Consider the following 11,200-nt stretch of genomic DNA (forward strand, 5'->3'; position numbering starts at 1 on the left):
GCCAGTTGTGCAGAAACACAGATTTAATGTGGCTTCCTCTCCCCGCCTGACTTAATTTTTCTGCTCTGGCTGAAAGGAAAAGCTGGAGCAGCACTTGGAAGAGCAGACTACCGTTTGGGAGCACGTAGGCTGCCACCCGCTGGAGGAAAGCGCACACAGTTTCTCATGAAGCATCCCAGTGCATTGCATTACCATTTTATTAAAACATAATATTTGAATAAAACACATGTCCTTCAAATGTCATTCCTGTGTGTGTCTATTGCTTCCACGAAGGGGTTCAGAATTGGATGCCAGGCATCATTCCGCATTCTTTGATTCAAAGGTCCATCAATTCCTCCTCCACGGTCTTTCCGCTGGTTCCAAGGTACTGCTCTTGAACTCCAAGAGTGCTGGAGAGTCCACTGTTAAGGCAAACGTTAACACTTAGCAGCGTTTATTAAAACATTTTCCCTTACGGGCCGTCATGATGCTCAAGTCAGTAAGCTTTTCAACCAGTCCCTTAAATGGTGAAGGTTCATTAAAGCAACATGAGTCAGCACTGAGTCACCAGAGCTGCTCGGAAAGGATACGAGCCAAACTGAAAGTCTGCGCCTACGGCGGCTGACATCATGGCCTGAAGATTTCTCTCCTCCAGGTCTCCAAAGCAGCAGCCGTTGGCCTTGTCCACCGCCCGCAACACCTGCATCATACTGTCTTTGTCCTGCGGTCAAGAGTGCACAATCGTCTTAACTTGTTGCAGCTGACGGGTGAGGAGAATACAACTGACACACGAGTACAACGGGACCAGCATGAGGGTGTTACCGTAGTAACCATATCTACATCAGACCCAAAGTTAAAATCAGGTTTTGTTTGTCTTAAAAGTTACAAAACTCAGTAACAGTGGTGTTACCATGGTAACAAGCACTGGCAGAAAAGCAACGTGTCGTACACAGAATTTGAGAACTGTTAACTAAATATTCAACAGCACTTTTTTGACATTTTCATACTGAAATGTTGGACATTTTTATTAATACAATTTACATATCTCATATAACAGTTAAAAAAAATTTTTTTAGCAGTTCATGTTTTTATTTATTGAATTGGTATCTTCTGGCTTCTAATGACAAGAAAATGGCAAAATACTAAATTTTCTACTTCTAATATTTTTTTATGTAAATAAATACCTGTTGTATAAAACATGATGAATACGAGGAAAAACATTTTCAGCAGTATATCACTCGAAATGTCTGAGGGGGGGAATACCTGAACATTGAGAGAGACAAACGAGACGAGGCTGTAATCTTGAATGACCTCTGCCAGCTTTTCATTTAGAAGGTGAAATTTTTTGAAGAAGGGATCTGCAGCCAGGTGGTCGAGAAGATACGTCAGGTCCATAACTTCGGTGTAGAAGTCCAAGTTGAATGCTAGTGAAGAATAAAGACATTACATTGCTCTACAAATTAGACAAATGCCCGTGAACTAACATTTTGTGGAACAATAGGTCTAAAAAAAATTACTGAAAATGTCAGTGTTAAGTGCGAGACTTCTGTGTACCTAGGCTACTTCCTCATGAGATTAACTGGTTTGCTTTGCCTTTGCAACACTTAAAGTAGGATCAACCTCAACAATGGGTGTTAACAGAAGAATAGAGGAGACTACACACCCAACGTTAAGAGAAGTAGACTCACATTCAAAACAGTAACACTCAAATGTGACCATATGAGCCGTCATTAGGGGGGAAAAAGTTGGGTATTCTTTAAAAAAAAAAAAAAAGTTTTTACCTCATCTCTCACTCAAAAGTCAGCTGAGATACTTAATGGATATTATCATACCTCAGTGGTTTAACCACACTGTACTTTTTATATACTGCACTATGATATTTTGCTTTCTTAGCAGTAACTCCATAACAAACTTACCTAGTTTGCCATACTGCTCAATCAGATCCATCTTGGACAGGATGTTGACATGAGGGAGTTCCACATGCAGCATGGTGGACAGCGAGGTACACAGCACCGAGATGAACTTGGCTGCGTCCGCACAGTAGTGAGAGTCCACAAGGTGCACACATGTTAGCTGAACACAAAGAAAAGAACAAAAGTGACATATCTGATAACTTTGAATAGATGAACAAGGGATCACTGGCTGAATGCACTCACCCTGAAATTCCACTTTCCCAATTGCGAGAATATGTTTTTCACTGAATTCTGGTGCGTGTAGAGCTCCACCTGCCCAGGGCAGTCAAACAAAAAGTAACAGTCCGGGTGCTCCTTCAGCTTGTTTTCCAACCAGTCCAGGTTGGCTTCCACATACTCCATGCAGTAGAGGAGCCCGCCATTGGGCCCCAACTTCAGGCCATCCATGACATCATCCAAAGTGACCAGCTCGGAGATATCCACCGCACAAGTGTACGGTAGTCCATCATTGGCCGGGTCCATGTTTACCACAACTACTTTGCGTCCGAGATGAGTGAGGAACTCCTGCATGGCCTGACAGTAAGTGGTTTTACCCGAACCCGGCGGTCCGATCACCACCTGGCCGAAACGTAGGGATTGCGTTTCTTCTTTGTGCGCAGACATGTCGTAGCAGAATACATGTGCCGTCCCGAATAGTTACTTTTTAATGCACCCAATTGGGTCAGAACCAGTGATCAGGTTAAAAGTGGCATCCCTATATTATACTATTGAAGTATGTACTGCATACTAAAAAGCGAACGCAAAACATCGTACGCGTGGTGGTACAAAGCGAGTCAACACACACTGTAACTACCGGCCAAAGTCAAGAATAATCTAGAATCGTAGGAAAAAAATGATAAACAACAAAACGGGCCGATATCGAAGTTAAGAAATTCAAAGGATGAAAGAGCCTAGAGTTTATACCCGAGTGGCCACCTGCTGCTTTCGACTGACATTAATTGCGTAGAGCAATTTAGCCGCCGTGCTAACATCCAATACATCCGGGTCACCTAACCGTAGGAGTTTCAAAATAAAAGCTTGTTGAAAGCGCCATCAATTATGTGACAGTTCATTTAGATTTAAGAGAGTTCTTAAATAGGGATAAATTATATATATATATATATATATAGTGGTACAATAAATAAATAAATTTGTGTTTATAAATTATACATTTAATAGGTTAGATCTATTATATATAACAGATGGTTCAAAAATACTGTAATACCAATTATATTAAATACTAGAAAGTGCAAACCAAAGTGTAGGATTACTGCTAGAACACTCAATAGCACCTACAAGGTTTTACTCTTAAACGTCTAAGTAAATAATCATCCAGATCACATAAAATGTGTTACACAATAAATCTTGTACAATTAAGTTATCGTAAATATTAATTTTATTAGAAAATAATAGTTGCAGAGCCACGTTTTTTATTTTACTGTTCGACTTTCCATTAAATTTAATTGAAAAAATAATAATTGGGAAGCTCAACGTACAAGTGGTTTGCACATCTGCTTCATAGTTCTGCAGTTCGAGTTCAATCCTTTGTATCTGGAGTTTGCATGTTGTCCTCATACTTGAGTGGACGTTGTTCCGCATTCAAACAACATGCATGTTACGTTTACTTAGACTAAATTGTCTATAGATACTTTTTTTGTATACATGCCCTGTGATTGACCTGTGCCAAGGCTAGGGTGTGTTTTAATGTGTTTATTGTTATTATTATTAATAATGATAATATATTACTAGTTGCCTAGCAATATAATATTGCCAATATTTGTTGTTTTTTTCCTGAGGCGCCAGCAGGCAAAACTCTACTCCATCAGCTCGCTGAAAACTGCTCAGAGGCCTGCCATCTTGTGTTGGTGTGATTGTATAATTCTTGTTAAAAATAATTTAAACACGCAACATACCATTAAAAATAATGACATACAACAACATAAGACTGAGGGAACGAGTACTCAATTTTAATTAGGCAAGGTTAGAAAAATAAAACTTTTTAACATCACAATCAAACACAAATAAAGAGTACAGTATTAGTCATCTTCGTGGTCCAACACTGCCCCCTGGCTGCCAGCCTCTGTACTTCATGCTGTTGTTTGGTTGGCGCCTGAGCAAGGAGTCCCCCAGATCAATGTCTTTATGTTGATCATAGATTGTAGTTATATGAAAGTCTTTTCTGGCCTTTTTACCAGGATGTAAGAGAAGCTTTTCACCATGATACCTGTAGAATATACAGTACATCATAATGAGTACAATGACTTCTTGTTCACGACAAAAAAACATCTCATTTTAATTTGGAAACTTACCCAAACCCCCGTTTACAGTACGGATGTTTGCCTTCATTCTCCAGGGCGTCAGGAATTCCAATTTGACTACTTCCCAACCCTTCGCCGTCCTTCCAGCCTTGCCTCTCCATTACGCGGCGGCCAAAGCCCTAAACAGTAGACCAGTAGAAATGAGTAAAACATTTAAAATTCCACTACAAACAGATGGTACATACTGGATTGTAAATGAGTTTCATACCTTAGTGAACCTCTCAAAACTACCAATGGCCTGATTGTGTGCAAATCCATCTTCAAGACCATCCCTAAGCCTTTTCTCCAGTCGCATCCGGACGTAGTCCCGGGCGTCCATGTCACCGCCGTCTAAAAAAAGAAAAGAAAAAAAAAGATGAGATCAGTTTAAGAAATGATGTCAAGCGGTTAAAGAAATGTTACGATTCCTTGCGTGACCAACATAAGAAAAATTGAAGTAAAGCAATCTAAAAATACCTTTATCATAGTAGACGCTCATGTCAACATCCCAGTCATCTGCAGTTTGCTCGTCAAAATCTGAAAAAAGGTGCACAAAATGAGACAAATGTAGTTAAGTCTTATATAATCTGCTTTTATTAAGAATAACTTTACATTATAGCACTTAAAAAAAACTGCAGGTGTAATATAATTCAGAATTGTTCCTAATTCAATGAGGTTTGTGTCACCAGAGGGCAGTATAATAAATAAGACAACAAAGGATTGATGACAATTTCACTGCCACAATCTAAGAGTGCTTGCATCTCAGATTTTTGCTCACAAGCGAAGCAAAAATTATCAAATCAAAAGTAAAAAAAATAAAATAAAATACTCATAATTAGGCCACTCTCAAGTCAACAGACCACTGCATAATCACTGTTGTGCTTACCTCCTTCTTCTTCCTGCCAATACTGGGCATCAGTATAGAACACTAAGCCCGAACCACCTTTTTCCCACTTCAACTCAATTTCTTCTTCAAATAGCCTTTCTTTGCTTCGCTCTTGGCTCGTCACATCCTCGTGCAGTGCTTCATGACGCTCCCACTCCTCGCACCAGTCATCGTCCTGCAACCAAAAGAGAGATTAGTGGTGAACAGCAATCAGTACAGCATAAAACATTTCCTAACCCAGATGACTTTTAGTCTTGAATTAACCTAACATGCATGCATGTGTATGGAAAAACAGATTTTGGAGTTTTCAATGTACTTGAAAAGAAGGATGCATTTAAAATTCAGTGCAATTGATACATAACTTAAGTAACTTGATAATAAGTCTTGATCTTACATCATCTGCATTTGACTGCACATCTTCCTCCTCCTCCTCCTCCTCTTCTATTTGTGGCTCATCATTCTCAGTTGTCTCGCACCGGTCATCCAGCTGCCTCGGCGCCGGCGTTCGAGCGGCCAAAGTGCCCGGCCCTGATATCTCATGGCCAGCGGCTGTTAAAACAGTGTCTTCTGTGGCAGGTAGCGTCCAACTGTCCTGGTACTGGAAAGGCACGTTGCCGTAGCGACGGTTGGAGCCAGTTTTGGGGAAGGTGAGGCCCAATTTGCGGATGAGGCGGGGAGGCAGCCGGCACGACTGGATGAGCTGCAGGAAGACTTTCACTGACGTGCCCACATTTCCATTCCGCATCAGAGCGGGTGGATTGAGTTCAGATAAGGTCTTGAGGTCAGACAGGGTAAAGTGTTCGGTTTGGGACATTCGGTGTCGCTGCTCAAACCTCGTCTTGTACGGGAACTGATTGTCATCTGGGGGGAAAAATATGTTTTTTTAGTTGATCCGACTTAAGTGTGGTACCAAAACAGTTTTCACGTTGTCAGAAATGTATTATTGTAGGGGTTTTAGAAAAAAATCTATTCTGCAATATATCGCGATATTACAGCACGCAATTCTCGAATGGATTCAATATGCGGCCGAATCGATTTTTAAACATCAATTTTTTTTATGGGAATATTCAACAAAACGTCTTATTTAGGGTTAGGATTCACACATTAAGCATGGAAGAATGTTATATTAATGGAACATTTTCAGATAAATTACATTACATACAAATCTTACAGTGTACATGTACAAATTTACTGATTAGTATTTTCTAAATTTGAGTTTTAAAAAAATCGTATTAATCAATTTATAGATTCGCATCGGGATTAATCGGTATTGAATCGAATCGGGACCTATGAATCGTCATACAAATCGGATCGCCGGGTACTAGGCAATTTACACCACTATATTATTATTTAAAAATATATATATGTTCAACGTTGTTGTAGTTTGTAGCTTGTCGTTTACAAGGCTAACTTACCATTGTGTTGTGAAACCTTCACTTTTTTAATAACACATCTTCTGGACAGCCAGCTGCCCTTGGAGTCGATCCAGTGATTCCCTGCGTACATCCTGATGAATCTGTCGGCGTGTTCCTTGTGAACAGAGATTACACAACAGCAAGTTTTGTCTGCCGGCTTCGTCTTTTTACCGCAGTTGTCATTAGCCGCTGCGGGTGCTACGTCGCTACCGGACGACTTATCGCCGTCCTCCTCGCTGTCCCCGCACGTTTGAGGTTCCCGGTGCAACTCTGGTCGGTGTCGGTAATGAAAACAAACGAATCCGCCGCTCTCTATGAACTGACTGAAATAATTCCGCAGGTCCGCAGAGTGGAAAGAGGCGGGGATGTTGCTTATAACTAAGAAGACGCCTTGAGAGTCCGCCATGTTTTCCTTCGTCAACATTTTTTTGAAATGACGACACTTCCGCGTAAGCGACTGCAACCGGATATGACGCACTGAGCGTGCCAAGTGACCGATACAGTCCGGTAAGATAATTGTAGAATTTTCGAAAAAAATTTCAACGTAAGCACTCAAAGTCATATACAAAAAAAAAAAGGTAAAAGTCTATCATGTATAAAATCGAGTGTAAAAAGTTGCGTAGTCTTACTGCTAATGTAAACGAATTTGTTTTTAATTAACTACTTTGAAAAAGCGAAGCTTCCCCACAATTTGGCAACGACTTCCTCAAAGAAATGTACTTTGATACAAATACACTAATTTCTCGAAATTTGCCGGGGGGTGTTCCCACACTGACCCCAATCACCAGAATCATTGATAGTATTTTTTCAGAAAAGGGATGCTACAGTCATTCATTGACACACTTTTAAACATTCTTTAGAAATGTAACATCCATTTAGCGTTGCAACTTGCAGGTGTGTTACAAGCCTACAACCTATCCCAGATTGTGACAGCCAATCACAGAGCACACACTGTATATACAAACAACCATCGTGGTCACATCAAACCTATGGACAACTATGAGTTTTCATTTGACTGAAACATGGTAGGAAACACAGGCCAATTGCCTAGCGATGGTTGACAGCACAGATCAATGACAAAACAATGGCATTGCTTTAGCAGGAAACTCCCACATAGGAATAATCCTCTTTATTTTTTTGTCAGATGGGGAGCTCCATCATCCTTCTTGCTGGGGTCCCTCGAGGTCTTTAGACCCCTGCCTAACATGCATGTTTTGCTGGTGGAGTACATGCAAAGTGCACACAGGATGGGCGGGGCAAAAATTCTAACCCTGAACCTCAGAACTGTGAGGCAGATGTGGTAATCACTCGTGCACCATGCTCCCCACAAATGTAAAATATATAACAGAATATATAACAGAAAACAATTAAGAGCCTATATCACAATATTACCTGCATAATTGGAATTGCACACAAGAGCTACATTAAAAAAATGTTGCCTTTTTAAATAAGTACTCTCTTTTTAGTGATACAAAAAAGTAAAAGTAAAAAAGTAGAGTTGAAACAGTAGTTAATTCCTTCTTTAATTCTCTTTTAAACACTCTTTAGAAATGTTAACAAATACACAACAGATAGAGAAAAAAACCCACATTGCAACCTTGCCTTTTATAAAGCTAATAATCTGTTTTGAGTGGCAGTGTCAGCAAGAGGCTAATTTAACAATATACTCATTATTGCTGATGCCTATTTATATTTGTACATTATACCGGTACTTTAAATAGTATTTTTTGGGTTGAGAGCAACAAGGTCTAGTGAAAATGCTCAACATTTTGGAAAAGTAATAACACTCCATTTACAACAATACAGCAATATATGCTAACATGTTATGGATTTTTTAAATTTAATTATTTATTTTTTTACAGTATTTACTTTTCTTTCTACCTTTCAAAAAGATGACCAAGAAATGTATTCTACCAGAGTTCATTAACCCAGAGGCTAACTGTGCTTGGCCTTCACCTTAGCGTTTATCGGCGTGTTTTGATAGTAATAGGCAGTAAAACTGTACTCCTGTGTCTGGACCCTGACATCACTACAGAGCAGTTACACCGCATTACGCACCTCTTGTGCATTAGTCACAACCAGCATAACTACTACAAGTCCAAGTTTAGTCATTAAGCATGTCTAATATTTTTAATATTCACAACTTGTAATATAACCAATTTGAATGGTGAGACTGGAATGATTCAGTCGGTGGAGGTACACATGAAAGTGGTCTTATCATCATTGTTATCATTTCAAGACCACAAAAAGTAATATTAATGTATTATTAGGAATATATAAACATAAAACCCTGCTTGTAGAAATAATTATGTGAACCTGCATACAGAAATAGTGAAAATTCAAACTAACACAATAACAACAACTGTTTTTGATGATATATAATTACATAATTCTAATTATTTTTTATTTAGGCTGACTAAAAATAACATTTGCCTTCTAAGAATGTCATTACCAAGAGAATGTTAAAAAAAATTCCCCCACCCCAGTCCAGAAGAGTTATTTGTTGTTGTTGTTTTTGTTTTGTTTTGTTTATTAAGAGCCCCATTAGCTCCTGACACACCTCATCTCTGGGGTCTTTTCAAATTCATTACTATCATTTCAAATAAACATATACACACCTACACTCATACACGTACACTAAACAACAACAAAAATAAATAAAAGTAAATGAAAGGTCAATGCAGTCAAATAACATTAAATAAGACGTACATAATTGTAATACAATCAAAATAAATAAATATGCTCCAATTATTTTACAATTATCCCCAATATAAATGAATTTACAAATCCAACATTGTTACAATGCTCTCATAATATATATATATATATATATATATATATATATATATATATATATATATATATATATATATATATATATATATATATATAGTCTCATGTCATATTAATTATTGTGTAAACAAAATAAGTTTCAACTTATTTTTAAAACTTGTCTCATTATTTTCTTTTAACAAAAATCCAGGTAATGAATTGCATGCAACTATGGCTCGATAAAATACAGTTCGCTGCTTTTGATTTGTTCTACATGAAGGCAATACACACCTTGCTTCATTAACCTGACGTGTGCCATAACCATGATAATCTGGAAGAAAGAAAAGAAAGAAACTTTGCCATAAATAATTTCTGGCATTTTTGTTAAAATAATATTTCTAATAAATGTTATTAAAAAATACCTCAATCTGCATTTAACTGTTAACCATGCCAAGTTTTTTTTTTTCCGGTATGGGCAACCCAAGACAATTATTGCTGCTCTATTTTGAGCAACCTGTAATTTATTTAAATTACTTTCACTCGTTTCACACCACTGATGCATAATCCAAACATGAAAGTACCAAAGATTGAACTACATATACATCTTTTTTTACAATATTTAATAATGCCCATACTTCTTCCCATTTTCCGAAGTACAGAGTAATGACCCCAGTGGGGGAGAACGACTCCCCTTTGCCTGACTGACCTGGAGGGGACGGAGCCAAGCAAATGACCCTTTGTTGCAATAGTCGGCCAAGGTCAAGTGTCAACTACTAGACATGCATGGCGTTCACATCATCGTGCACTCGCAAGAGTTCATTGACCTGAGAAAATGGGGAAACCATATGAGACCTATGAAAAACAATATGCTGTACTGTACATTATTAACTACATGTATTTGATTGTAGTATTTGTGCCTCACTTCTTGTTTGGAGTAACTTAATTAATATATGACTTTGAAATTCAGTGTCAGCCATTGCGTAATGCCTCTTCTCATATGAACATATTCACTTCCTTAATCACACTGATTTCAGCAGTTGCTCCACTTATAGAATGAAGGACATTTGTATTTAAACTTTACAGTCACGGAGCAGATAAGCGTCTGTCCTCCGTGTCCGTCTCTGCCTGCTCCTAACCTCTATAAAGAAGAGTCTTATCACAAGCATTTACAATTGTCAGCATGCTTCATCAAGACCGATGGCTGCACAGTGTACTGTCGGGCATTTCAAGAAACACATTGAGGAAAACGTTGTATGTTTTTTTGGTGTGGTTTTTTTTTACTTTTCAAGTGACTAGCTTTTATTATGTACTGTAGCACTAGTATTTGTGGACACACGCAATTATAAATTAATTGTCTAAGGCTGATATGATCAAGATTCAGACACTTTCTTTGGAGGAATGATGCTAATGAAGGCTAATGAAGGCTAATGAGGCTAATGAAGTAAAACAAACATGAGGTGGATGGTATTTGGTCTTTGAATCACATTTATTACTTGCATGAACTGACCTTGACTCCAAAAGTGTTACTCCTCCAATTTCACATTAGTTGCTGGGTTATTATTATTACATTGAAAAAAAAAAAGATTTTTTTTTTGGGGGGGGGGAAGGGGGGTTGAGGCATTAGTGGGAAATATAACTTTCACCTGTCCGTCCATCAATCTGTCCATCCGTCCATCCATTTTCTTCCACTTTTCATGGGTTGGGTCACAGGGGCACCATCTTAAAGGGAATCCCAGAATTCCCTTTCCCCAACCACTTCGCCCAGCTCTTCCAGGGGGAGCCAAGGTGTTCCCAGGCTAGCCAGAAGATATACTGTAGTCTCTCCAGCGTATCTTAGGTCACCCCCAGGTCCTTCCATAAGTGAGACGTACCCGCAACACCTCACCAGGAGTTATCCTA

At 38.7% G+C, this 11,200-nt stretch overlaps 2 protein-coding genes and 1 long non-coding RNA gene across 4 annotated transcripts; 1 reads left to right on the forward strand and 2 right to left on the reverse strand.

The window, feature by feature from the left end:
* On the reverse strand, positions 1-2,925 carry gpn2 (GPN-loop GTPase 2). Its single transcript, XM_086077847.1, has 5 exons — positions 2,136-2,925; positions 1,896-2,052; positions 1,243-1,403; positions 570-700; positions 1-389 (listed from the first exon to the last, which is right to left on the reverse strand). The coding sequence occupies exons 1-5, from the start codon at positions 2,553-2,555 to the stop codon at positions 317-319; spliced, it is 942 nt and encodes a 313-aa protein (XP_085933973.1). The 5' UTR covers positions 2,556-2,925; the 3' UTR covers positions 1-316.
* A 952-nt stretch (positions 2,926-3,877) lies between these two features.
* gpatch3 (G patch domain containing 3) lies at positions 3,878-6,981 on the reverse strand. Its single transcript, XM_086078545.1, has 7 exons — positions 6,530-6,981; positions 5,509-5,975; positions 5,115-5,289; positions 4,706-4,765; positions 4,458-4,579; positions 4,241-4,368; positions 3,878-4,155 (listed from the first exon to the last, which is right to left on the reverse strand). The coding sequence occupies exons 1-7, from the start codon at positions 6,951-6,953 to the stop codon at positions 3,972-3,974; spliced, it is 1,560 nt and encodes a 519-aa protein (XP_085934671.1). The 5' UTR covers positions 6,954-6,981; the 3' UTR covers positions 3,878-3,971.
* Positions 6,599-10,267, forward strand: LOC147172221 (uncharacterized). Of its 2 annotated transcripts, none has more exons than XR_015095376.1 (3): positions 6,599-7,036; positions 7,674-7,829; positions 9,956-10,267. It is a non-coding gene; the product is annotated as an uncharacterized LOC147172221 (long non-coding RNA). The 2 variants fall into 2 exon arrangements; XR_015095375.1 differs by having other exon boundaries at positions 6,600-7,036; positions 9,961-10,267.
* Positions 10,268-11,200: the final 933 nt, after the last annotated feature.

This window comes from Leptonotus elevatus, chromosome 6 (genome assembly GCF_054856555.1).
Source record: "Leptonotus elevatus isolate MCC_2025b chromosome 6, RoL_Lele_1.0, whole genome shotgun sequence".
Classification (NCBI taxonomy): domain Eukaryota; kingdom Metazoa; phylum Chordata; class Actinopteri; order Syngnathiformes; family Syngnathidae; genus Leptonotus; species Leptonotus elevatus.